The 27441-nt window shown below is 50.5% G+C and overlaps 1 protein-coding gene and 1 long non-coding RNA gene across 5 annotated transcripts; one reads left to right on the top strand and one right to left on the bottom strand.

The window, feature by feature from the left end:
• Positions 1 to 27441, bottom strand: HM13 (histocompatibility minor 13). 4 transcript variants are annotated; one of them, XM_082226306.1, is made up of 13 exons: positions 27219 to 27441; positions 22376 to 22474; positions 19899 to 19981; positions 17445 to 17533; positions 16627 to 16754; positions 15882 to 16007; positions 14113 to 14170; positions 12589 to 12672; positions 11438 to 11474; positions 11005 to 11107; positions 9364 to 9449; positions 4416 to 4593; positions 1 to 564 (listed from the first exon to the last, which is right to left on the bottom strand). In XM_082226306.1, exons 1-12 carry the CDS (start codon positions 27399 to 27401, stop codon positions 4443 to 4445), a joined length of 1227 nt encoding a protein of 408 aa, XP_082082432.1. In that variant the 5' UTR covers positions 27402 to 27441; the 3' UTR covers positions 1 to 564; positions 4416 to 4442. The 4 variants fall into 4 exon arrangements, with proteins under 4 accessions (XP_082082432.1, XP_082082433.1, XP_082082434.1 ...); XM_082226307.1 differs by having other exon boundaries at positions 16627 to 16712; positions 27219 to 27440; XM_082226308.1 differs by lacking the exon at positions 4416 to 4593 and having other exon boundaries at positions 27219 to 27437.
• LOC309534404 lies at positions 16761 to 24943 on the top strand. The gene is made up of 2 exons (XR_014220684.1): positions 16761 to 17106; positions 24513 to 24943. It is a non-coding gene; the product is annotated as an uncharacterized lncRNA (long non-coding RNA).

Below are 27441 nucleotides of genomic sequence, written 5' to 3'. Positions count from 1 at the left end.
TGGTCCTTCAATAATTTTTTTTTGTTTTGTTTCATTTTAATATGAGAAGAAGCAAATCCACAATACAAAATTTAAAAATCAGCTCATAGTCTCCCTTTCTCTCCCCTCCCACCCCACCCTCCCATATTTCCTTCTTCCCACCAAGACAATGAACAGCGGTCAGGGGAGTGGGCGTCAAAAGGCAGTTGGCGGAAGGGGTGAAGCTGCCTTCTTGCCCCCACCTGCCCCGTCCTCTTCCTCCCTGGGGGAAACAGGAGGAGCTGCAGGCAGGCAAGGAGGCAGGCAGGCAGGCAGGAGGTTAATATACGGGGCCCCTCCTCCTGCTTTCCACCCACCCCCTGCCCCGCCAGTCTTCAGACAGATGCACACGTACAAACACACATGGCTGTTACACGATCCAGTTGCCTTTTAAAAAACGAAATTCACTTGCGATGGGGAGGCGGGGAGGGCGGGCGGCCAGCAGGCGGAGCCCAGCCCGGGTGAGCGTCCCACGGTCATTTCTCCTTCCTCCCTTCTTTGGCATCTCCCGGGGGCACCTCCTTGGGGGCAGAGTTCTCCTCGTAGCTGGGGAGAGAGGAGAAAGAGGGAGGGAGAGGGTGAGGTCAGGCCTTCTCGGCAAGAGGCACAAGATCCAGCCGGGAGCTCAGCTCTGCCCTGGGAGACAAAAACTGCACACAGAGTTGGGGCAAGTGGCGGAAGTCCCCAAGCACAAAAGACAAAGACGCCTCTTCCTTTTCTGAAACCAAAACAATTAGCCATGTTTCTAGCCCTTAAGGCTCGGAAAAAAGGTTCAGTGGTGCCCCGCAAGACGAATGCCTCGCAAGATGGAAAACCCGCTAGACGAAAGGGTTTTCCGTTTTGGAGGTGCTTCGCAAAACAAATTTCCTATGGGCTTGCTTTGCAAGACGAAAATGTCTTGCGAGTTCCTGCAGGGTTTTTCCCCCTCCCCCCTTTTTCCCAAGCCGCTAAGCTGCTTATCAGCTGATCCTAAGCTGCTAAGCCGCTTATCAGCTGATCTGCTAAGCCGCTTATCTGCTGATCCGCTAAGCCGCTAATCAGCTGATCCGCTAAGCCGCTAATCAGCTGATCCGCTAAGCATCTAAACCGCTTATCAGCTGATCCGCTAAGCCCACTAAGCCGCTAATAGCGCCAATCTGCTAAGCCGCTAATGGGCTTGCTTCGCAAGACGAAAAAACTGCAAGACTAAGAGACTCGCGGAACCGATTCTTTTCGTCTTGCGAGGCACCACTGTATAGAAGATACGTGGGCAGATTGCGCAGCTGGGTGTTAGGAGAGGACCTCCACTGGGTCTATGTGGGGCTGCCCTTGAGACTGATCCAGAAACTCTAGCGGGTGCAGAATGCCGCGGGGAGACTCCTTACGGGGTCTTTGCTGCGAGATCACATTCACCCAGTGCTCTACCAACTGCACTGGCTCCCGGTGGAGTACAGGATCAGGTTTAAAGTGCTGGTTTAAAGCCCTATACTAGGACCTATATACCTTTAAAGCCCTATACAGCCTAGGACCCTCGTACCTACGGGACCGCCTCTCCTGGTATGTCCCACGGAGGACCTCACGGTCTTCAAACAAAAACATCGTGGAGATCCCAGGCCACAGGGAGGTTCGGCTGGCCTCAACCAGAGCCAGGGTTTTTTCGGCCGTGGCCCCGATCTGGTGGAACGCTCTGTCACAAGAGACCAGGGCCCTGTGGGACTTGACATCTTTCCGCAGGTCCTGCAAGACAGAGCTGTTCCACCAGGCCTCTGGCCAAGGCACAGCCTGACCCCCTCCTTTGGCAATCCTCACAGAACTCTAGCCCAATGGTTGCCATTAATTTGATTCTGAGTTGATTTTAGAGTGCTGTATTACTTTTACTGTTGTTAGCCGCCCTGAGCCTGGCTTCGGCTGGGGAGGGCGGGATATAAATAAAATATTATTATTATTATTATTATTATTATTATTATTATTATTATTACCTACTTAACTGTGATGCCTGCATTGCAAGGGGGTTAGGCTAGATGACCTTCGGGGATCCCTTCCAATTTTACAACTCCATTATTCAATACCTTCATCTCTCCCCCCCCCCCAATGCCTTGCAAGAAAAGGCAAAAGGAGCTTAAGTAGTAGAAGAAGAAGAGTTTTGGATTTGATATCCCGCCTTTCTCTCCCTTTAAGGAGTCTCAAAGCGGCTAACATTCTCCTTTTCCCTTCCTCCCCCACAACAAACACTCAGTGGGGTGAGTTGGGCTGAGAGACTTCAGAGAAGTGTGACTGGCCCAAGGTCACCCAGCAGCTGCATGTGGAGGAGCGGGGAAGCGAACCCGGTTCCCCAGATTACGAGTCTGCCACTCTTAACCACTACACCACACAGTAGCTTGAACTGTCCCAGAATTCAGACCTTTTTCCCGGGGCGGCAGGAGGTGTTGGATTAGAGTTCCCCAGTGACATCATATTTTTCAAGCAGAGAAGGGAAAGCCCTGCCCTTCTATCCCCCCCCCCCAAGCCTTGGGTCATTGGGCTCTCTGAAAGGTCGCAGCTCTGCACCCTTCCCTGCAGTTGAAGCGTGGCCTCTAAGCCAAGGCACTGCCCTGGCAAGGTTTTGCAAATCAGGCCCATGAACAAAGCAGATATTCAAACAGCGGCAGCCGGGAACGGATGGGGTACCTGAAGCAGAGAAGAAATTCTCCCGGCCTTCCCTGGCTCTGTGTTATGGGGGGGGGGACGACAGGAAACAGGGGACAAGAGTGGGGAAGCAAACCCAAGGAACCCCTCAACGCATCAACGGCGCCTGGTTGGGTGTGTTCATTCTGCTGCACCAAGTGGGACAAGGGCAAGTCCTGTGGAGGCAGCCCTGTGCCAGCTCCACAGCAGGCTGTGCCAACGGCCAAGGGCGCCATTTTTCCTGTGCTGGAGCCAACGAGGCCGGGCAAGGGCGTGAGGCAGCTCCGGAGCAGCAGAAACTCCCTGCTGGGTTGTGCCTGGGGCAGTTCGCTGTGGGAGGCATGCAAGCTGCCGCTGCAGCAACGGAAGAGCGGCCAGAGCAAAGAGGCAGTTGCAAGAGGACCCGAGACGAGATGGGCGGAAGTGGCTTCGCTTCCACCACCTTCCGTCTCGAGGATTGCAGGGGGTTGGACTAGATGACCTTTGGGGAGCCCAACTCCACGATTCTGTGATTCTAGGACTGGGAGCCTAAGTGCAACCTTTTCCCAGGCTACTGGAGGGAGACAAGTTTACAGGTGTCCAGCCCCCCCCCCATCTACTAAATTTGACTCTCAGGAACTAAGGGAGAGAAGGATGCGGACCACTGGCCAGGCAATAGGAACCACTGGTCCTTCACGCTCCTGAGTGCCAACTCTGACCGACAGCAGCTCTCCAGGGTTCCAGGCAGGCCTCCTGCAAGATGCCCTCGAGGCTCGAACCTACAACCTTCTGCATCCAAAGCAGGTGCTCAGCCACAGAGCTAAGGCCCTTCCCTCCGAGGCGTCTCCTGCCCCAGCTCCCCACTCCCAATCTGGCCCTCGGCCAGCCGCATTTCCACGCCACCTCCTGGCGGAAACAGTTCTACTGCAGAGGTGCCTTGGCAACTCCACATTTCACTGCTGGGTCGTCATGCCGGTTTTTGGGGCAAAAATCTGGGGCTCGGGGCTTCAGCCAATGCTAGTCTTACTCAGAGCAGATCCACTGACATAATAACTCCAGTCCATTTCAATGTATCTGCTCTCCATATACCGTAGATTCCGGCATATAAGACGGCTTTTTAACCCTGGAAAATCCTCTAAAAAGTCGGGGGTCGTCTTATACGCCGGGTGTGGGTTCGCTGGGCAGCAGCAGTAGGCTGCAGGCTCCGCTCCGCGCCGGGAGGAAGCCGCCCAGCGAAGCTGCCGCGTATAAGTCGACCCCCCAAATTGGCAGCTGCCAATTTGGGGGGTCATCTTATATGCCCAGTCACCTAATACGATGGAATCTACGGTATATAACTTTTTTAAAAACCCATATAATGTTGACTAGCAACAGCTCTGCTGCATTCCCAGAAGGGTTTTCTGCAGCCCTGTCTGCCAGGCATTAAACCCGTGACCCTTCTTCCCCAGCCGCGGACCAGCCAGCTGTTTTGGACTACAATTCCCATCAGCCCCTGCCAGCTCAGCCATGCCCCCCCCATAAGCCCTAGCACCGTATGCCTGTGCTGACTGGCAGTTGTAGTCCAGCCCCCCTGGAGAGCACCAGGAGACAAAGGACCTGGGTGCAACCAGTACATTATGGGGTGGTTGTGGTGTGTAGAAAGTGGGGAGAAAGGACCTATGGGTCCCTGCTGGGCATGCATTTGCAGAAGCTGCCAACTCAAGGTACCGAGACCCTCCCTCCCTCCTCTGCCCCCCCCCCCGTCCCTGGGGTCTAAATCTTGGATCTCCCCCTACCTGGCTACACAGGCAGGCCTGAGAGAGCTACATGGCGCTGGGGTTTTGCTGCCGGCGTCTGTGGGAGCAGGACAGTGTCTGCTGCATGGAGTCAGCGAGGCTGGACGGAGACCCGGAGACGCTAGGGAAATGGGTGAGCCTTGGGGTATGGGGCAAGATTTCGGCGGAGGATTCGTAGCTGCAGGGAGAGAGACACAGACAGGGCAGAGAGGAGGAGAGAGAGAGAAAGGGAAAGGCTTAGGAAGGGCGGCAGGGAGAGCGGCTGCAAAGAGGGAGATGGCACAGAGACGCAGCTCCCCCCCCCCCGCCTCACCTGGTTCCACTGCCAGGGCCAGCATGGCCTGGCGACAGATGGAGAACCACCCAACAGAACAGCCCCAGCCCCCCCCCTCTTCCACCACCGTTGCTGCTATCCATCTGTCCTGACAGACAATGGAGTGCACCTCCAGGGGTGAAGTCAAACCACTGTGTTGGCAAATCCCCAGGGTGCAAGCCTGGGCAGTGCGGATGGAAGTCCTGGGCTGCCCAGATGACAAGTCTCACTAATACGGCCCAAAGGGAAGCAGAACGAGACATTTGGCCCCAGCTTGGCTGCAGGAGTTGCAGGTGATACGGGTTACACGGAAAGGGGGAGGATGTTAGGATACTGATATTCCGCTCCACTTTAAAACAGATGTGTGGATTGCTGTACGTCACATGTCTGTTTACACTCCAGCACAGCTTGTGGGACCTCCCGTTTGTGTGTATAGCTATTGCTTTTGCTGCTTGCTCTTGGACACGAAGGGAGAAGACATGTTTTTCCTTTGTGAATAAACTGCCTGTAAATATGCTCTCACAGCCATCTCCTGCCACTTCTGTTTGTGCAGTGTTATTTACTCTGCTGCTTAGAGCTGTGCTCCAGCTTCTGAAGCTGTGGGTTGCTGTTTCATGCTGAGCCAAGGACCGGAAATCGCTTGGCTACCGGCCGGTGGGCTGGAGCCAGCTGGGGGCTTGCAAATTGCCCCCGTTCCCTTGGAAGCACCCCAACAGCAGACAAGGCACCACCCAGCCACCTTAGGGATTCCACTTGTGCAGGCTTTGCTTCTTAACCTTTTATTCCCCCTCTAGATGTCCCACAATGCAGCAGAAGTTGAGGACCAGAGTTTTCCTTCTCCTAGATGGGCTACCTTGCCAGGTGGACGAGCCCTTCCTGCCCCTACTGTTGTAACCCTCCTGTCCCAAACACAAGGAGGAACGGAAGGAAGGAAGGAGAAGATGCCAGCAACCTGCTTGGCTCAGGAGTTCCCTGTCTGGGAAGCAAACCAGGCAGTGGGAGAGACGAGGAGGAAGAGGAAGATGAGGAGCGCCAGGCTCAAGTGGTGAAGATGCAGGGAAGGAGGCCGGGTTGCGGGGAGGGTGTCTTGCCCGAGGACCCTCCAAACCTTGCAGCTGGCACTGCTCCACAGCTGCCCAGGTGAGAAAAGGTCAGAGTGGCGAGGGCAAGGAGTCCAGGACCAAAGGCGGGACGTGGCAGCCTTGCTCTGAAAGCAGCCGAGCCACGAAGCAAAGGTATTCTGAACCCTCAACGAGATGGTATCCGGGTCTTTGTGACCACAGGGCCCTGTTTCTAAGAAACACTTTCACTCCCGTCCAAACTTCTCTCTTCAAGGAAGCTCAAAATTCACTGGAAAACGGGTTGAAAGCAATTCTGTGCCCACCTGCCCCGCTATGTACAAATGTGCTCTGCGCTTCTGAGAAACACTTTGGCTTGGGTTTTTCTGTCCGATGGCAAAAGGCAAAGGCCAGCCTTGAAGTGTCCCTTGTGCCTCGGACACGTGGAGCTGGCAGGGACCAGCAGCCAGAGCTCCCGCATTTTTCGCTCCATAAGACGTACCTAGTTTTTAGAGGAGGAAAACAAGAAAGCAACGCAAAGCCTCAGAGCGAAGAGGCAGGAGCGCTCCAGCTGCGCTCAAGAGGCTTTGCGTGGCTATCCCTGAAGCCAGAAGAGCAAGAGGGATCGTGCACACCGATCCCTCTTGCTCTTCTGGCTTCAGCGATAGCTGCACAGCCTGAATTCGCTCCATAAGACGCACACACATTTCCCCTTACTTCTTAGGAGGGGAAAAGTGCAACTTATACAGCAAAAAATATGGTAAATTGTTCAGACAGTTGATGCAAGTTTTAATCTGTTTTCAGCCTATTGCTGTTTTAACTCTTTGAGCAACTTATTGTGCTAATTTTTCTTCTGGGCAATTTTCCTTTTGGTAAACCGCTTTGACGGCGTGTGTGTTTTAGCAATCAAGCGGTATATAGGTTCTATCAAACAAAGTAAATAAATGGCTTAGTGGGTGATCTCCCAGGTATAAACACCATCAGTTCATAGAGGCCCTACAGGGCAAGATATCAGGCAGGACCCCATATTCCTGCCACTGAAACCCTCCCCGCTTGCCCCAGCCTTTCATTCAAAGCGACGCAGGCAAAAAACCCAACAACGGAACACAAGAAATCCTCCAGGAATGGCTTGATCAGAAGAAAGGCCCCCCAGGGGACTGGAGGGGACAGGTACCCTCCTCACAGCTTGCCCAGGGTGAAGGTCAGGGTGCCCCCCCGAGAGGTGCGAGGCCAGCTGCTGTGCCGCATCAGACCTGTCAGCACCCCCAGGAACCGGCTGCTCCTCAAAGCCACCTGGAAGAGGGCCGAGAGAGGCCGCACGACACCTGCCGGGATTCCTGGGGTGGGGGCCCTTCCGCTCATCACTCTCATCACCAGTTCCTCTTCCTTCCCACCCCCTCCAAATCCCACAGCACTTCCAAGGAGGTGGGGTGGGGAGACTAACTCAAGGACTGGCACAGAACCACACAGCTGCTTTTCCACATCCGCAGATTTCGCTGCCAGCCATGCAAGGACCCCAGAGGCGCTCAGACCCCTTTGTGAACCTGATATGGAAATGGGGAGCCTGACCCACTTGCTCATCCCCCAGTTGTTGTTTGGGGGGAACACCCCTAAATTGCAGCAGACCCAGGGATTTGCGTATTTATTTGTGGGAGGCTGGCTGCCCATCACAGAGGAGGCCTGATTCTAGGTGGCTCCAGCCCAAGAAGAAGCAAAAACAACTGACTCAGAGAAAGTTTCTTGGCTTGTCGTCTTACCCCGAACCCAGCATGTTTGAAAGCTAGCTGAAGTTTAAGGGGGAGGATTTTCTGCACATGTTCAGAGGCATGCCTCTGTAGTTCAACATGGCTGGATCTAACAAGGCCCTCTGTCGTAACCTCCCCAACACTCAGGCCATCAGTGACAAGTTCTGCTACCCCACAGGCAGTGTCTGCACAACGGCTTCACTGCGGAGGAGCAAAACACACACCAGGAGGCTTAGTTTGGTCAGAATCGAGTAAACACTTCCAGATTTAACGCTAAATACATTACTTCTGGTAAATGGGCCATCATAGCTGCTACAGGGCCGTGAAAATTTGTGCCCTGGGCTTTTTAGACTCATCATGAACTATCTGAAACCAAAGGGGTGCATTGGTTGCCAGATGTGAAATAGATTGGTATTATTGGTTTTAACCTTTAAAGCCCTATATGGCCTAGGACCCTCATACCTACGGGACTGCCTCTCCTGGTATGTCCCAGGGAGGACCTTACGGTCTTCAAACAAAAACATCTTGGAGGTCCCGGGCCACAAGGAGGTTAGGCTGGCCACAACCAGAGCCAGGGCTTTTTCGGCCGTGGCTCCAATCTGGTGGAACGCTCTGTCCCAAGAGACTAGGGCCCTGCGGGACTTGACATCTTTCTGCAGGGCCTGCAAGACAGAGCTGTTCCACCAGGCCTTTGGCCAGGGCACAGCCTGACTCCCTCCTTCTGTAATCCTCATAGAACTCTAGCCCAATGGTTGCCATTAATTTGATTTTGAACTGATTTTATAATGAATTGATTTTAGAATGCTGTATTACTTTTATTGTTGTTAGCCACTCTGAGCCCGGCTTCGGCTGGGGAGGGCGGGATATAAATATATTATTATTATTATTATTATTATTATTATTATTATTATTATTATTATTATTATTATCAGCTCTCCTACCCCACTATTAGCTCAAGGCTGCAGCTTCCTGCCCCTTGGGGTTTTATCCTCCTCCCATTCTGTTGAGCTGGGGAACAAAGAGCATTGTCATGAAGGAGAGGCAGGCAGAGCCACAAGCCCCCCACTTCCTGCCCAGAAGAATCACAAACCGCAGGTGCCTTGGCCACTCCTGGTATCGGTGCCACTCTCAAAATGCTTTTACTGAGCACAGGAGAATGGGTTTGCTTATGCTGCAGCAGATGTTTTGGTCCACCCCCCTTGGATTTCACCTTTGGGGCATCTGTTTGGCCACTGTGAGAAGATGATGCTGGACTAAATGGGCCACTCACTGGCCATGACCCAGCAGGTGCCTTCTCGTGTTCTTAATGGTCATGCTGGCTGATGGGAACTGTAGTCCAAAACACTCGGAGGGCACAAGGCTGGCAAAGGCCAATTCACTGACTCATGGCAGATGAAAACGCCAATAACCAGCAGATGGGATGAGGACAGAGCGTCTCCGGCGTGGCACTGGTGGCGTTCAGCTTTCTGGCTCGACCCAATCGCTGGCTGGACCCATCCCCACCTGTACCTTTTAATGTTGTATTTTAATCTTGTTTTTTAAGTTGTATTTCAGTCAACTTGTTTTTATTATTGGTTGTTAGCTGCCCTGAGCCCGGTCTCGGCTGGGGAGGGCAGGGTATAAATAATAATAATAATAATAATAATAATAATAATAATAATAATAATAATTATTATTATTATTATTATTATTGCCTACTTCAGACTCTGAAGGCTGTCGGAAGGAAACAGGAGCTGACTCAGCTGTGCCCCATTCCCCGCAGAGTCCCCCAACCCGGCTGGATCTGCCTGGGCAGAATCGCAACTGGGGTGTGGCCGCAGAGCATCTCTTACCTGAACATCTCTGCCACTTCTCCCTTCACCAGAGCCACCAGGAGAGGGAAGCCGATGCAGGCCGGGACCAGGTAGAGCAGGGCTGGCTGAGAGGGGGAAATCAAGGGGGGTGGGAAGCGTTAGAAGGGAGAGAGGGGGCTGGAAACAGGGTTCGGGAGACAGACACGGGCTGGGCCAAAACAGGGCACAGAGTGGAACTACAGGGGCACAGCGTTAGTGTGGAGGGCCAGGCTGATGCACCAAAAGTCCGTTCACCGTTTCACACTCACAAGTCTAAGGAAGTTGGAAGGTCAAGGGTAGAATTACAAATTGACCACAGGGATTGCAGTGGGCCTGCAGGGGCGGTGGGGTCAGAGTTGCCAAGCCAAAGGCACCAAGTGGTTTAAGTGTCAGAGGCAGACTCCTGAGCTGGGCCTAAAGCAACCCTTCCTCCAGATACAGTCATGCCTCATGTTACATTTGCTTCCGGTTGCGCGTTTTCAGGTTGCGTCCCGCAGCGATCCGGAAGTAACGGAACACGTTACTTCCAGGTTTCGCCGCTCGCGCATGCGCAGACACGCAAAATGACGTCATGTGCATGCGAAGTGGCGAATCGCGACCCCCGTGCGCGCGCAGATGCGGGTTGCATTCTGTTCAGGTTGCGAACGGGCCTCCAGAACGGATCCCGTTTGCAACCAGAGGTACCACTGTACTTGGGACAGCGATTCCCACCAGTCCTGGCTGGGTTGGTGGGAGTCCAGCCTCACCCGGAGGCCCCAGGCTGGTCTGACCCAGGAAGCTAGAGCTCCGGCCTCACGCTGGTGCAACAGGCCATGGGAGATCACTGGCCTCTGGGGCCAGGCAAGCCGCTCTTCTCAAAACACTCGCCTTATCTGTAAAACGGATCTGGGTGAAGCTTCCGACTAAACATCAGGAAAAAATTTCGGATGGTGGGAGCCGTTTGACAAGGGAACGGACTACCTCAAAAGGTGGTGGGCTGTCCTTCGCTGGAGGTCTTTAAGCAGAGGCTGGATGGCCACCTGTCCTGGATGCTTTGGCTGAGATTCCTGCATTGCAGGGGGTTGGACTAGATGACCCTTGGCGTCCCTTCCAAATCTGCAATTCTACGTTTCTGTGAAGCAGATCTCAGCTAGCACCAACACAGTGCTCTTTGAGGGAACCAAGATTTGAATCAACCTCCGTCATTACTGGCCTGGCTGGCAGAGGGTTTTTGGCTGAAGGGAGATTGCCATTTGCCTTCCCCCCTCAGGCAATGAAACCCAGAAGAGGGTCACCTTGAATGAACACTTAAAGCCGGGAGCCCTCTTAAAAAGAATACCCAACAAGCCAGCTAGGATTGGGGCAGCCATCTCTCTTTCTGGCCAGCTGGGTCACTGGTGAGATGCCCAGAGGCAAGCCTTCGCTGTTTGCTTAAAAACCGTGATGTCTCCACTTTTTACATGGGAGAAGCTGTGTGTCCCAGCAGGACACCTAGGTATTGTGATGCTAGTGGGCTGCTGGAACAGTGCCAAACTCCTCATTTCTCATCTGCCCCTTCCCCTTTTCCATCTCCAATTCAAAGAACTTCCTGCTTTCCCAGAAGAGGCAACCGGCCGTTGCAGGCAGGTAGGTGGCCTTTGGACGCAGGTAAAGGCGGCTCACCTGGGCGTGTTTGAAGATGTGCATGATGAAGATGGTGAGGCCCAGCCCAAAAATATAAGCCACGAAACTGGTGTAGAAGTACGTGTGCGTGTTCCTCTTGAGGCTGAGTCAGGGAAGGAAGCAGAAATGGGCGTTATGGTGATCCAGGGGCAGGAAAAGCTTCCCTAACAGCCCACCCAACGCCATGAACAGGTGAGAAAAATGTCTCAAAGAAGCAGAGAGATACCATCAGGCCACAAAGGCATGACCAGAGAAAACCTGCTGGGTCCTTGTTCCCCAACCCACCTTACCCTCCAACAACGGCCACTCTTGCTCTCAACTGGAATGTTTTCCAAGAGCAGACTGTCACAAAAAGGGCATCACTCAGCAATACAGGATTGTAAGTGGTGGTCTTTCCCACATTCACCGGGGGGGGGGGCCGCAGGGGGCTTACCTGATGTCAAAGCGCAGCAGCAAAGCAATGAAGATTCCTGGTTCGGGTTGGGAGAAGAGAGAGAGCGGAAGGGTCGTGGTTAGGGCTACAGGGAGGAGGCTGTGCCAGGCACCCACCCACTCAGCCACGCTGCCCTTCTCAAGGCTCCCTGCTCCTAATATGGTCCATGAGGCCGCAGCACCCCCTTGTGGCTGAAAGCAATATCGAGGCGACTCACTGTGACCTCTGGCAGGGATAGACAACAGGCCATACAGCTCTTAGGAAGAGGTCTAATGGATCAGGTCCATGGCTCATCTACTCCCAACATCCTAGGCCACACTGCAGCCAACCAGGTGCCTTCAGGGAAACCCTCAGGTAGAATACAAGTGCAAGAGACCCTCCCCTCTTGTAAAGGTAAAGGGACCCCTGACCATTAGGTCCAGTCGTGGCCGACTCTGGGGTTGCGGCGCTCATCTCGCTTTACTGGACGAGAGAGCCAGCGTACAGCTTCCATGTCATGTGGCCAGGATGACTAAGCCACTTCTGGCGAACCAGAGCAGCGCACGGAAACACCGTTTACCTTCCCGCTGGAGCGGTACCTATTTATCTACTTGCACTTTGACGTGCTTTCAAACTGCTAGGTTAGCAGGAGCGGGGACCGAGCAACGGGAGCTCACCCCGTCGCGGGGATTCGAACCACCGACCTTCTGATCGGCAAGCCCTAGGCTCTGTGGTTTAACCCACAGCGCCACCCGCGTCCCGTCTCCCCTCTTGTAGTTTCTGGCAACTAGGGAAAAGGCTGTTTTAGCAGAGGCTGGAATGAAAACTTTCGACAGGATAACTCACTTGCCAATCTTCTGGTGTCAAAACAGGGCCAGGTGATTGGCAGGTGGATTATCCCCTCCCACCTCCAGGGAACTGGCCTATGGTCTGCCCCCCGCCCTGCCCTGGGCCTAAAAGAGTTCCCCACCCATGCGCTATGGAATGTGGGACGACCAATTAACTTTCTAGCTCCACTCCCATTTCTCCGCTAAGCCTCCTTCCCTTTCTCCAGGAGTGCAGAAGCTGCCTCCTTCTTTCCAGCCGATAACCAAGAGCAGCAAGCGAGAGCCAGAGGGGCTGTTCCATCGCACAGAACCGCCACATAGTCACACACTCCCCGTCCACCTTACCTGGGATGACAATGTCCCCCAAGCCCAGCATGGCAAAGTTGTCGGCCTCCAAGCCTTTCTCTAGAAGATCTTGGGGGAAAACCACTGGGAGAGAGGAAAGAGGGGAGAAGAGGGGTTCAGCCCATGGCAGGAGACAGAGAGAGAGTCCAAGTTTGTCATTCAAAGACTACAGCAGGTTTGCTTTAAACACACACCGGTAAAAGGGCGAAAGATTTATATGATCTGAAGAAAAACTGAGAACTGTTATAATTTTAGAATATCTAACTGTGAAGATTCACAAAATGAAAGGGTTTTAAGTCAGTGAGAAGGAGGAGGGTTGGTTTGAGACGATATTGAATTATTTAGGCAGGCATGAACAATTTGGGGCAATTAAAATGTTAAAAGTTAAATAACGCTTGTGGAGGGAGGAGCGTTAATGTATATAGAATTGTACATATGGTTGATTTGAATATGTTATTATTGATTATGTATACCCAATGTATCAGTCGCCTGGGGGGGTTTGACTGTGTTTTGGTTGTTGGTAAAAAAAATGAAAAATTAATTTAAATTAAAAAAAAATTAAACACACACTGGTGTCTCTCCAAGTGCAGGAGCTTAAAGGAGATTAGACTGGCCTCGACCAGAGTCAGGGCCTTTTTGGCACTGGCCCCAGCCTGGTGGAACGCTCTGTCGCAAGAGACCAGGGCCGTGCGGGATTTGGCATCTTTCCACAGGGCCTGCAAGACGGAGCTGTTCTGACAGGCCTTTGGTCGGGGCCCAGTCTGACCCACCCCCTCTTTTTTTGTTATAGCACCCAGTATGTAAGTGGCCTCCCTAACCCTTTCCACCAACCAGTTCATATAAGATCAGCACAAACAGTTGGGGCCTGGTGATCACTCAATGCTCCCATCCCCTATAGTTATAATCTGTGGGTTGCTGTCTCATTTTATTCTGCTCCAAATTTGATTTTAATATTTATTTTAATCAATTGTTTATGTTTTTAACGTATCATGCTTTGATGTTAGCCGCCATGAGCCTGATCCTGGCCAGGGAGGGCGGGGTTTAAATAAAATTTATTAATTATTATTATTATTATTATTATTCCTAAGGTTGGGTAGGATGGGATTGTGAGCACCCAAAGCAGGAGGTCCTAGAGCAAGAGCTGAAGGAATGAGCTCTATCTTTTCTTGCTGGGCTAATACTGCTCAGTGGAAGGGGTGGACCAGATCCCACCACCAAACTTTTGACAGGTGGGCGGGGCTGCCCAGCAGTCACCTGACACCAAAGTGAACCAACTCCAAAGCCAGAGCAGTGAGCCTATACCTGCCTCTCACCTGAGGTCGGGGCTGGGGCAGCAAGGAGTGGTTTTGAGGGAACTGGCACCGCAGGCCAGTTCAGGACCTCTGTTGGGTTGAATTAGCCCCTCGGGACGGAGGTTTTGCATACCCTGCTCTACAAGAAACGCTTTCTCTGTTGCTCAAGCTGCAGCGTCGCTCAGTTAGCCACTGCTCCTGCCACCAAAGGTTTCAAAAACCAAGTACTCACATTTTATGGGCGCCTCAAAGGACTTTGCAACCGTCACCATAACGTTGGTGCCAAAGACCTAGGGAAGAGAGAAGAATGGTGAGAAGGATGGTGACTGCAGCTTAAGCATTCACACCATGGCAGCCACCCAATTGAGACCAGGCCTTCCTTAGGAGAATAACTGTCAGAAGATTCATAAGGAATCCTCTCTGTTAACTTTCAGGCATCTCTCGAAGACTTTTCCATGCTGAAAGGCCTAGGCAATTGTTCAGTGTTGAGCAGCTGGTTACTTTAATGATTATGCTTTACTGATTTTAACATTTTCCAAGGCAGTATTTTCATACTGCTGTACACAGTATGGTGCACTGCAACGTTATAGAGCGTCCAACGAAGGCTTAAAACCATGGAGAGACCTGGTCTGAACAGAGACATTGGATTCTTATCTCATTATACATGACTAAGCCATGTTTCACCTTCTCACCCCTTGCCTTTTCCTGTAAGACCTATTGCAGTCGTTAAGAGTCGTCAACAGGCTCATCTCAGCTATCTGCCAATCTCCCATTCCCACCACCCTTCTGAGTAATACCCCTCCCCACCTTCTCACTATATAGAAGGATCTGGAAACTTCTGTTTCAGTGTATCTGAAGAAGTGTGCCTGCACACGAAAGCTCATACCAAGAACTAACTCAGTTGGTCTTTAAGGTGCTACTGGAATGATTTTTTTTTATTTCAACGAAGGCTTGGCAGAGACCAGGGTTCGAATCCCTACTTGGTCATGAACCTCACTGGGTGCGACCTTGGAACAGTCACCGCCTCTTGACCTAGCCTAACTCGCAAGATGGTTGTAGGGATTCAAGGAGGGGGAGAACCACGTCTGCCACCTTGAGCTCCTTGGAGGAAAAGGCCGAATATGAATGCGATAAATAAATAAGACAGACTGGTAAGACAAGAATGTAAGAAGCCACACGGTGGCATGAACTCACTCTGCCATCGATCCCCAAGGAGGAGCCAGCGCGGTGTAATGGTTTGACAGGGACCAGGGTTCCAATCCCCACTCGGCCCTGAAGCCCAGCGGGTGACCCCGGGGTCCGGTCTCCACCTCCCAACCTACCCTACCTCAAAGAGTTGTTTTGGAGATAAAACAGCGGGGAGGAAAACTATGAACCCCACACCTCAAGCTCCTTGAAGGGAAAGGGGGATATAAATGCAGTAAGTAGAAATAAAGTACAGTGGTACCTCGCAAGACGAATGCCTCGCAAGACGGAAAACTCACAAAACGAAAGGGTTTTTGTTTTTTTGAGTTGCTTCGCAGGACGATTTTCCCTATGGGCTTGCTTCGCAAGACGGAAACGTCTTGCAAGTTTGTTTCCTTTTTCTTAAAACCGTTAATACAGTTGCGACTTGACATCGAGGAGCAACTCATAGCACGCGGTGTGGTAGCCTTTTTTGAGGTTTTTGAAGACTTTGGTGATTTTTGAAGCTTTTCCAAAACTTTTCCGACACCGTGCTTCACAAGACGAAAAAAACCGCAAGACGAAAAAACTCGCGGAACGAATTAATTTCGTCTTGCGAGGCACCACTGTACCGTATTTTTCGCTCTATAACACGCACCCGACCATAACACGCACGTAGTTTTTAGAGAAGGAAAATCTGTAGGCATGCCACCTGTAGGCATTCCCTCCATAACACGCACATACATTTCTCCTTACTTTTTAGGAGGAAAAAAGTGAGTGTTATGGTGCAAAAAATACGGTATTTAGAGAAACCCTGAGAAACCAGCCCTTGCTTACCCAGAAGACATCGTAGACGAAGAGACCCCCGAGGAGGATGCAGCCGGTGCTGACATTGTTCAAATGCAGCAGCTCCACCCCGTTGAGAGAGAAGGCCAGACCAAAGAGGTTGTTGGCAATCCAGTGCTGGGAGAAGGGCAGGGAAGGTCAAAACCCAGCATATTATTATTATTATTATTATTAAGTTTATATATACAGTGGTACCTCTGAAGAGAACACAACCCGCATCTATGCCTGTCGCGATTCACCGCTTCTGCGCACGACGTCATTTTGAGCGCCTGCGCATGCGGCGAAACCCGAAGTAACGTGTTCCATTACTTCTGGGTTGCCGTGGAGCGCAACCCGAAAACGCTCAACCTGAAGCAACTTTAACCCGAGGTATGACTGTATATTATAAATATAAATATTATATACATTTCTATATTATATATTTTATAAATTATTATAATTATTAAAATTGCTATTATTAATAATAATTTATTTATGCCCTTCCTTATCCCCTGACAGGCACTCAAGGCGGCTTACAGATAAAAATAAAAAAGATAAAAACAGAGGGGGGTAGAAACCATCATTAAAAGCAATTAAACACTGCTAGGGTTAAATCTCTTCTCTCCCTCCCCCCCCCAAATCTATTAAAAACATAGAGATAATTACAATAAAAACAGCACTAGCACAGCACAGGCACGCCCAGAATTTTAGGCAAAAGGGAAAGTGGTGCCCAGGCTTTGCCAGGTGGTGAGCGTACCTTTCTCAACAGGTACCAGACTCCAACGATGCTGCTCATGGCCAGGCACACAAGGTCCTTGGTGTCGAACTCGTAGTTGACAATCTCTGCAACAAAAGCCACCACGTCGTTTTCACCTCTATCAGCCTCTTTTAATACAAAGCAAGAGTAAGGGATAGGCAGCACCCAGGCACCCTGGCAAAGAGCTAAGAGAAGCAACGCTTGTTTTCGCACCTAGATTATGAGCTCACAAAGCTGACTTAAGACAGACCGCTGACCCACCTAGACTGTTGAAGGTTTGCAGGCAGAGAGAGAAACAGAGAGAGAGAGAGAGAGAGATCTTATCCAGCCCCACTCTCCAAAATCCAGTGAATGGAAATGATGGATCTTGCAAATAATGCATGTTGCCACTGAACTATGGGTTGGGGGACGGACCATAAGCTCTGCAAGCAGAAAGACCCACTTAAGAGAGGTTTTAGATATTCAGCTGATTCTCTGACTGTATGTAGTTGTTTTATCTTAGTTCTGATTTTTTTATTATTTAAAGCACATCACTCCACAGGTGTTTGCTGCCTGTGTGGGCATAGAAACAGCAACAGCGGTGTGACGACTGGAAGACAAGGGTGCCCAGGACACTTGCCTGGCATATTGGCCATATTGAAAGAATTAGAAACTCCAGGGAGAGACCACTAGCCAAAGCAGAAAACTGCAGGCAAGGCTACTGATGGCCTTCAAGTTGGGGAAAATCAGGAAGCAACAGGCAAGCCAAGGGAAATGTAGGATTTGCACAGGAAATGCTTCAGGTGGGAGTTCGAGCTGGCTGGCAGCGAGGGACTTACCTTCTTTACTTTCCCCAGAGCCCTGAGTGAAGAGAAGCTGGTACTGCTTGTTGGGAAAATTGACCGGGAAGAATTTGTTCATCACGGGGCTGAAATCAAGAGCAGAGAAGGGACAAGGTGACTCCTGAAGAACCATGGATTCCAATATTTTAATATTTTGCTGGAAGCCGCCCAGAGTGGCTGGGGAAGCCCAGTCAGATGGGTAGGGTATAAATAATAAATTATTATTATTATTATTATTAAGAGAGGAGGGCAGCGGGGTGTCACCCACTAAGCATTCCTGCTGGCCTCAAGTTTAGCTCAAAAGTCTTCAATGAGTGCTCGCCCCAGTCAAGTGCCTAATGCACACACATGCAGCAGAAACTGAGCCAAGCTTGTAAAGAGGCACACACAAAAATTGGCTCCAGGCAAGGAAGTCTTGCAAACCATGGTTTCCTTTTTCCCTTTAGGGACACATTTTATACTTGAACGAAGTGGGCTAATAACCTGTGTGAGGTTATTCTGGGCACCACAGTTCAAGAAGGACACTGACAAACTGGAACGTGTCCAGAGGAGGGCAACCAAAATGGTCAAAGGCCTGGAAACGATGCCTTATGAGGAACGGCTAAGGGAGCTGGGCATGTTTAGCCTGGAGAAGAGGAGGTTAAGGGGTGATATGATAGCCATGTTCAAATATAGAAAAGGATGTCACATAGAGGAGGGAGAAAGGTTGTTTTCTGCTGCTCCAGAGAAGTGGACACGGAGCAATGGATCCAAACTACAAGAAAGAAGATTCCACCTAAACATTAGGAAGAACTTCCTGACAGTAAGAGCTGTTTGACAGTGGAATTTGCTGCCAAGGAGTGTGGTGGAGTCTCCTACTTTGGAGGTCTTTAAGCAGAGGCTTGACAACCATATGTCAGGAGTGCTCTGATGGTGTTTCCTGCTTGGCAGGGGGTTGGACTCGATGGCCCTTGTGGTCTCTTCCAACTCTATGATTCTATGATTTGCAAGGCCTAAACCACCCTCTGCCATCGCCTTTAAGGACAGGTCAAATGACCCCCTCAGGGATGTCCTTATTCACGACAACAAAATACGGGAGGAGGTCATGTTTAAGAGCTGCTACCTGTATGAAGAGTTCCCAGCATCATCACTAGCCCCACGCTAAGAACCAGCTAAAAAGAGAGACTCAATATTAAGCTGACCCAGAGAGCTTCATTTTGAATTGGTAAGGAACAGCCAATTTCAGCTGCACTGTGCATCTTTCATTTGAATCCTGATGGGGCCAGGTAGGAAGGGAGGGGGGCAGGTATGAGGGGGGCCTTATTGCCCCCAAAGGCAGCTAAGGTTTTTTGTGTTTTTTTGTACTGAGATGCGGAGACCCTGGAATTGACCACCAGCAGCTCATTAAAAGTAGTGTTCACAGAGTGGGTATGAACTCCTTTTTCAAGGCTCAATTTGGCAAGGATTTTAGGAAGACTGAGCCATGCCATTATAAGACGCCAACACCATCCTGCTTATTGGGTGTGGTGCTTTTGCAGAACAGTGACCGTTTCAGCAAAAATACAAAGCCAAGGATTTAAGCGGATCCCTTTGCCAAGGAAACATTTTGATTTGCCTCTTCACCCAGTGAATGGCACTGCAGACTGCTGACATTCATTGGCCAGGTGTGTTGTTTTCCTGTCTCCCATGTCAGAGGGAAGTAGAACACCCTGAAAAGGGGACTCCCAGGAGACACTTGAAAAGCGCTTCCTAGTTTTGCTTGCATGGCTTTTCCCTGCCTGGAATGCACCCTTCAACTCTGATAATGCCCCTTGCCAGCCGGGATGGAGGACGGAGAGGCAGCAGAAACTAGGCTTCTGCATTCATTGTTCCACCCACATTTGCTTTTGGTCCCACCTGCCGCTGGCATGTGGAAATGCAGCCCTCAGTCTGAAAAACCCTGAGCTGCAGAGTCAGAGACATGCTACCAACCTCCAGCTCTGCTAACAAACCTCTGATCTCATCCCTTCTCCTCCTCATCCTGAAACGTTAGTTGGTTCAAACAGAGGAAAATTTATTACATAGCTGAGGAATGGAAGAGCAGTTTTGGAAGCAGCCAACTCTGGAATAACATTAGCTAACAGTGTCCACTGGGAACGCCCCACTGTCCCAAAAGCAATTTCTGAAGAGATCTCTGGCTTTGTTTGTTCTAGAGCGAGAAATGAAGGGAAATTTATTGAGGCATGTGGAGAGAAGGAAGAACCCTGTAATGGCAGGAAAGAGCTGAGAGGAGTGAGGGATAACTCTACTAGATGAAGCCGTATTGCCCAGGAGCCACCAGCACCCTCAGCACAGGCCCTCTAATTTTGCTTTAAACAAAAATCCCAGCTAAGTTTAGGCTGTTTTGCTGCAACCAGCAGGGTTCAGATTTCTTTTTCTTTTAAATGGAATCGCAACACACAGTATTCAAGGCATCTGTTCTCCTTCCTTTACCTGATGGTGTGGGAAAGGGCCAGGATTCCCAGGACAAAGAAATACATGGAGAGCAACAGGTTGATGTATTCTTGAGAGAATATCTAGAAGACAAGAAAAACCAGTCAGGTTAAACAACCTGCTTTCTAGCTATGCAACGTGTCAAAACAGAGGAAGAACAACCCGGAAGCATAATTACTGCTTATAAACTTTCACATCTAAGCCACAAGGCTGTAATTTTGCTTTCTTTTAATTTCTGACAGATGTGAGCAGCTCTCCAGATGTTTAGGACTACAACTCCCATCAGAATGTGCTGACTGGGGCTGATGGGAGTTGTAGTCAGAAACATCTGGAGGGCACAAGGTTAGAGAAGGCTGTCTTATGCCAGACCAGGGGTCTGGGCATCATCTCTGCCCAGTCTCATTGCCCAGATCAGATGGTTTTCTTCTCCCCTAGGAGAAGTGTGTGTGTTCTTTTTCATGAATTTTCTAATAGCGCTGCCTCTAAAGGTTAATTCCGTGCTGGTTGGGAAGAAGTTCTTGACTGGAAAAACTCTATGATAGTTACAATGAAAGCTTTCTAATGTTAGAACCAGTAACCAACTGTTCTTTGGTCACCTTGATCACTTTTGCAGTTGTTCCTCACAAAGGCCTCCATTCTCCTGACCTCCAACACAGCTTATCTGCGTATCTCTAAGATACAAATCCTGTGCGATGAACAAACAGTCACCCTGGAAACACCAATTGCCAGTTAGAATTATTCCATTTCCTTTCCTGCCGGTACAGGCTGTGATTGCCAGTTGCCCAAGGCTGGCTTCGTCTGGCAGAAATGCAGCAGGAATCCAGGAAGTTAACAATCTCCGAGGCCAATCCATCACGTCTATGACAATGACCTTTCTATTTCAGCAGGCATTTTATGACTTCAGGATCAATTTCAATTTCTTTTATCCACTGTATGTTCCCTGTAATCCAATTGTATACCCGATAGAAATTCTGGTGATTAAGCGGTATGCAAACAGTTGGAATGAAATTAAACTATATATCCCACCACCCATTTGCACTTGAAATGGCTTAGGCAAGTGGTCACATGAAGGTGCCTTCTACAGCTCCATCTCACCCATGACATCCCCAGGATCTCCAGCAGAGGTGCTCAGCCTTCCTACTACCAGAGATCGGGGACGGGGAAGAATTCAGCACCAACCAGAATCCAGACTTCTGGTGGGAATGGAAGCATGTCCATTTCTGCACACCTTCCACACCCAGGGGTTTCCAATGTCCCAAACAAGTAGAACAGAACCCACTCTGCATGCAACCAGATCAGAGGAGGCAATCTGGACTGGCATGGCGAACCAAGCTAGGCCTTGCCTTGCTCCGAGGTATCCTGGATGCCAGTTAGGAGAACAGCACTGGGGAAGTCTCCTCAGGCCTGGCGCACACTGCAAAACCCATTTGATGCTGCAATCCACTCTGGACTTTTACTGGAGCTAAATGGATCTATCTTCCCACTTCACCTAAACTTTTCAGAGTTCAGCTTGGTACCTGCTGCGTGCAAAGCAGACAATCTACCACTGTGCGAGGGGGAAGGGAAACAGGCAATGCAGCAGATCAGATCAGCTCCACTCTCTAGCCTTTCCAGCTAGTACTGGAGGCCCTGCTCTGTCCCATCCTGTGGGTGGTGAAGCTGATGAGCATGAGAAGGCATAGGCAAACTCAGCCCTCCTGATGTTTTGGGACTACAACTCCCATCATCCCTAGCTAACAGGACCAGTGGTCAGGGATGATGGGAAGTGTAGTCTCAAAACATCTGGAGGGCTGAGTTTGCCTATGCCAGAGCATGAGGAGCCATCTTGGTGGTTGTAGAGCCTGGATTATGGAAGACACACACCGCCAAGCAGGGATGCAGCAGGCACCATTTTGCCTTTAGACAATGGGTGGATTTTTTATTTATTTTGGCTAAATAAAGCTTCTTCTTTTTTGGTCTGGTCTGCCACTTTTAGATATTTCAGTTCTTTTAAAACATTATCCTGTTGTCTCAGTTGATATTTCGATGGTACTGCCTTTATCGTTCCATTACACTGCTTTTAATTCTGTGATTTTGTGTTTCATCCACTTTACCGTGTACATCGTTTTGGGAAATCCTGAATAGAAAGGCTGGATAAAATAGCTAAAAGCTGGAATTGTCCCCCCAGTATATTACACTGTTTATACAAGTAAAACCTCCTCTTACTAGTACAAACAGTGTAATATACTGGCATACCCACCCTTTTCGAAAGCTGGCAGATCCAGGAAATGAAAGACCTTCTTCTACCAGCATCAGACAGCATCCACCTGCAAAATGCTCAGCACCCCACAACTCCCAAAGACCCGATGGAGACACCACACTATTGTGAATACTTCAGACAGAAAGGTTTCTGCCACTTCCCCCTCCCCAGGAGTGATTCCAGGATTAGCTGTCAGCCAGCAGAAGACTGCAATGAGATCCCCAGTGGTTTTACTTACTTTGAAGAAGAGATAGAGGCCTAAGAGGGTGCAGCTGGCAACAATAGGAAAGCGGGCGGCATCTCGGCTGGTAATGGTCTCCGGCATATCCGAAGCATTCTAGAGGAAAAGTTGGTCAAATGTTAGGCCCTTAGGGCGGGAAGGATACGTTATTCAGAACTCTAGAAGCAAAGATATTAAGAATACAGTGGTACTGGAGCCCCGTTCACAAAAGGTGGCATTTTTTCAGCTCCGCCAAGCTAAGCAGTTGGCTCCTTACCTCTCTCGCCCTGACCTAGCCACTGTGATCCACGCGACAGTCACCTCCAGACTGGATTATTGTAACTCGCTCTACGTGGGGCTGCCCTTGAGACTGACTCCAGCGGGTGCAGAATGCCGTGGCGAGACTCCTTACGGGGTCATCGCTGCGAGATCACATTCACCCAGTGCTATACCAGCTGCACTGGCTCTTGGTGGAGTACAGGATCAGGTTTAAGGTGCTGGTTTTAACCTTTAAAGCCCTATACGGCCTAGGACCCTCGTACCTATGGGACCGCCTCTCCTGGTATGCCCCACAGAGGAACTTACGGTCCTCAAATAAAAACATCTTGAAGGTCCCAGGCCACAGAGAGGTTAGGCTGGCCTCAACTAGAGCCAGGGCTTTTTCGGCTGCGTTCCAACCTGGTGGAACGCTCTGTCACAAGAGACAAGGGCCCTGCAGGACTTGACATCTTTCCGCAGGGCCTGCAAGACAGAGCTGTTCCACCAGGCCTTTGGTCAGGGCGCAGCCTGACTCCCTCCTTTGGCAATCTTCACAGAACTTTAGCGTAATGGTTGCCATCAATTTTGATTTTAATTAATTCTTATGATGTTTTTATAATGTTGTACTATTTTAGTGTTGTTAGCCGCCCTGAGCCCGGCTTCGGCTGGGGAGGGCGGGATATAAATAAAATTTATTATTATTATCCTGAGAAGAACGCAACCCGCGTCTGTGCGTCATGATCCACCACTTCTGCGAATGACGTCATTTTGAGAGTCTGCGCATGCGGCGAAACCCAGAAGTAACCTGTTCCGTTACTTCTGGGTCGCCGGGGAACGCAACCTGAAAACGCTCAACCTGAAGATACTTTAATAATAATAATAATCTATTTATACCCCGCCCATCTGGTTGGGTTTCCCCAGCCACTCTGGGTGGCTTCCAACAAAATATTAAAATACCGTAATACATCAAACATTAAAAGCTTCCCTGAACAGGGCTGCCTTCAGATGTCTTCTAAAAGTCTGGTAGTTGTTGTTCTCTTTGACATCTGCTGGAAGGGCGTTCCACAGGGTGGGCGCCACTACCGAGAAGGCCCTCTGCCTGGTTCCCTGTAACTTGGCTTCTTGCAGGGAGGGAACCGCCAGAAGGCCCTTGGCGCTGGACCTCAGTGTCCGGGCAGAACGATGGGGATGGAGACGCTCCTTCAGATATACTGGACCGAGGCCGTTTAGGGCTTTAAAGGTCAGCGCCAACACTTTGAATTGTGCTCAGAAACGTACTTTAACCCGAGGTATGACTGTACAAGAAGAGCCAGATGGAACAGGCCAATGGCCCATCTAGTCCAGAATCCTATTATTCCTTAGATGCCTTTGGGAAACTAGCACGCAGGATTCAAGTACAAGAGCCCTCACCCCTCCTGTGGTTTCTAGCAACTGATATTCAGAAGCACAGCATTGCCGTCGCGGCTGGTAGCCTTTGATACCCCTCTCCTCTGCCAAGAATTTGTCCAATCCTTTTTTAAAAGCCATCTAAATTGGTAGCCATCATTGCCTCCTGTGGGAGCCAGTTCCATCGTTTACCTATGCATTGCATGGAGGACTTTCCTGTACCTGTCCTGAATCTTCCATGATTTAGCTTCACTGGAAGTGTTACAAGATAGTCCATCAGCCTGGACAGTGACCAATGTGCTCTTCCCTATTTCCCGCTGGAAGCAGAATAACTGCAATTTAGGGCAGATATTGCATCCACTTAACCACATCTGCTTTTACAGCCCTCAGGAAACTTGAGCAATGGGGTTGCCAGGCACACTCAGAGGCAAATTAGTTTCCCTATTGGAATGTGTCATATGGAAATTTGCTCTGCTACACTCACACAAACACCTTTTTCATTGTTTTTCAGCTTCTTGTTCTGAAGACATTTTTGTGACAAATACCTTTCGATGCAGCACTACATGGCCAGTTGAGGTATTAGCCTGGAATTATTTTGGCACTTTTTAATACGACATGGTGGCTCAATCCACCTGCTCCTGAGAGTGACTGGGGAAACCTGTTGTTGTTGTTATATCAGAGCTGAAATAGTCTGTGGACAGTCGGCATCCCTTCCAAAATTCAGAAACGGAAACTGAAGGAAGCTGGAAGAGAACAGGTTCCCCTTTTGTTTCCAGGCTCATAACTTCTGTGAGTATGTTTGCAAGGCTGAATTATACCACCCCTAAAGAAATTAACAGGTCTGACCATCTTGGGCTGGAGCCACCAACCGATTCCATGACTTTATTTATGCCAGTGCCCTCCCCACAGCTTCCAGCACTAAAACAACTGGTGTTAATTATGTATTAGGTGAAGTATTTCTTTAAAAAAAACCTGATTCCTGCCAGCCTCAGTGCACGAATCCAAGAATACCCACATGGGTTTTTCTCTCTTATCTGCAGCCTACACAACATTCACAATTTCATAAAGGGAAACGTACAGAAAGGGGCGAATGTAGCATATGCAAAACATGAATTCTCTACAGAAGCAGCTCGTCAGCACACAGCTAGCCACAACTGCCTGCCCAAGGAAGCACTCAAGCATCTAAGGAGGAGGGGCATGCTCTCCACTCTGGCCCTCTTGCCTGCTAACACGTCAGTTGGCCTCCTTCCTTCCGTCCCAAGTTCTCCCCAAGGTGCACACTCAAGAGCAAAGGAACAAAAAGTCCTGTGCTAAATAGGCCAACGCTACTGCATGTAGCAAAGTGAGTCCTCTTTTAACTTGGAAGGGAAGAAACACTTGCAGGAGTGCATGCATTTCACACACACACACACATCGCCCCAGGAGATACCAAGGAAAGGAGAAAGAACTGCTGGGGTAGACAATGCACAGCGAGATGGACCAATGGCCTGATGCAAAACTGAGGAAGCAGCAAGGGAAGGGTGTGTGTAAGAGGCAGGCAGCTGTAGCTGAAATTCCTGCATTGCAGGGGGTTGATATAGATGGCCCTCAGGTTCCCTTCCCATTCTACAAGTCTATTATTCTAAGCTCTGGACACGGTCAGAATTTAAAAAAGAACAATTAGACAGGGCCCCTAATTGCAGCATGTGGGGAGAACATGCCATCACCACACTACATGTATGCAAAGATGGCCCTGCTTTCTAACACAGGCATTGGCACAAAGAATCACAGATCTATAGTTGATTATCATTATTATTATTATTATTACACCGTCCATCTGGCTGGGTTTCCCCAGCCACTCTGGGCGGCTTCCAACAAAAGATTAAAAATACATTAAAACATCAGTCATTAAAAACTTTCCTAAACAGGGCTGCCTTCAGATGTCTCCTAAATGTTAGATAGTTGTTTATTTCTTTGACATCTGGTGGAAGGGCGTTCCACAGGGTGGGTGCCACTACCAGGAAGGCCCTCTGCATGGTTCCCTGGAACTTGGCTTCTCGCAGTGAGGGAACTGCCAGAAGGCCCTCGGTGCTGGACCTCAGTGTCCGGGCAGAACAATAGGGGTGGAGACAAGAACACAAGAACCCCATGAACGTAATGTCCCTCTGCTCCCTCTCACCATGTGCTGCTATTCAGGGATAGACTGTCTCTGGGCACAAAGGCTCCACTTAGCCACCATGGCTAACCACGGCCAACGGCACCAACCTCCTTCACAAGAAACACGGAACCTGCTTTGATAGCGAAGTGGGCTCCCTCTGAAGGGGTGGACTCTCTTCCACCTGAGGCTTTTAAGCAGAGGTTGGACGTCCACCTGGCAGGGGTTCTTCAGCAGCCATTCCTGCACTGCAGAGGGTTGGGCTGGATGGCCTTTTGGGATCCCATCCAGCCCTATGATTCTATGGGAAGCTAGTCAAGCCATTTACCCAAGTCAACCCTTTACCAAAGGTGTTGTGGGCTTTGAAGACACTCAAGCTCAGGACACAAGGGAGAAACATGCTAAGAGGAAGGCACGCTTGGCAAACCGTCCCCGTGATCAACTCCCGCCTGGAAACCAATGTCCCCACTGTGGAAGGACGTGTGGATCCAGAATTGGCCTCCACAGTCACTTACGGGCTCATTGCTAAAACCGTGTTTATGGAAGACAATCTTACTCGGCTACAATCTTACTCCCACCAGATGTCAAAGAACAACAACTGCCAGACTTTTAGAAGACATCTGAAGGCAGCCCTGTTTAGGGAAGCTTTTAATGTTTGGTGGATGACTGTATTTTATTTTTGTTGGAAGCCGCACGGAGTGGCTGGGGAAGCCCCGCCATATGTGTGGGGTATAAATAATAATAATAATTAGGAGTGATCGCCAGAGAAGAAAAAGTCAAGCCATTAGGTCCACCTGGCCCAGTAGTGCCTGCACTGACTGGCAGCCGCTGGATGGAACTGCAGGCGGGGGATCCTTCGCAGCCCTACCTGGAAACACCGTGTTCGGTGTGCCCTGAGCCGGGGGCCCGTTTTGCATGCCAGGCACATACCCTCTGCCCCCCCAAGAGCTGCGTCTCCCCCCCCCCGGGTTCATCCTGCTCCACAAGCCCCCCTCATGTCTCGTGGAGTTCCGCCGGCCTCCCACCTCGGAGAGGGAGGGGGTCCCGCCCTGGCCGCCCCCCCCGCCCCTCCCCCCGCCTCACCTTCCCCTTCGCGCAGGAGACGGAGCGCAGCGCCCCGAAGAAGATGGGCAGCAGGGCCATGAGCACCAGGCTGCCGTAGGCCAGCGCCATGCCCTCCGGGGTGGCGGGAGGCCGAGCCCCGGTCGCCCCGGCCGAGGAGGCGTCGCCGGCCCCGCTCCCGTTGTGCGCCTCGGCCTGCTCCATCGTCTCCAGTCCCCAACGCAGTCCGCACTTCCGGCCCGGC

This window comes from Podarcis vaucheri (genome assembly GCF_965113315.1).
Source record: "Podarcis vaucheri genome assembly, chromosome: 6".
NCBI lineage: Eukaryota > Metazoa > Chordata > Lepidosauria > Squamata > Lacertidae > Podarcis > Podarcis vaucheri.
Note: the sequence above shows the minus strand (reverse complement) of the source record. Positions and strands in the feature narration are given on the sequence as shown.

Excerpts from the sequence above, each read along its gene's own strand:
- HM13 (XM_082226306.1), bottom strand. The coding sequence starts at position 27,401 with ATGGAGCAGGCCGAGGCGCACAACGGGAGCGGGGCCGGCGACGCCTCC. Across the intron at positions 11,108-11,437 it reads CTGCTGCGCTTTGACATCAG|CCTCAAGAGGAACACGCACA; the intron begins GTAAGCCCCCTG and ends TCCCTGACTCAG. Across the intron at positions 9,450-11,004 it reads ACATCTTCAAACACGCCCAG|CCAGCCCTGCTCTACCTGGT; the intron begins GTGAGCCGCCTT and ends TCCCCCTCTCAG.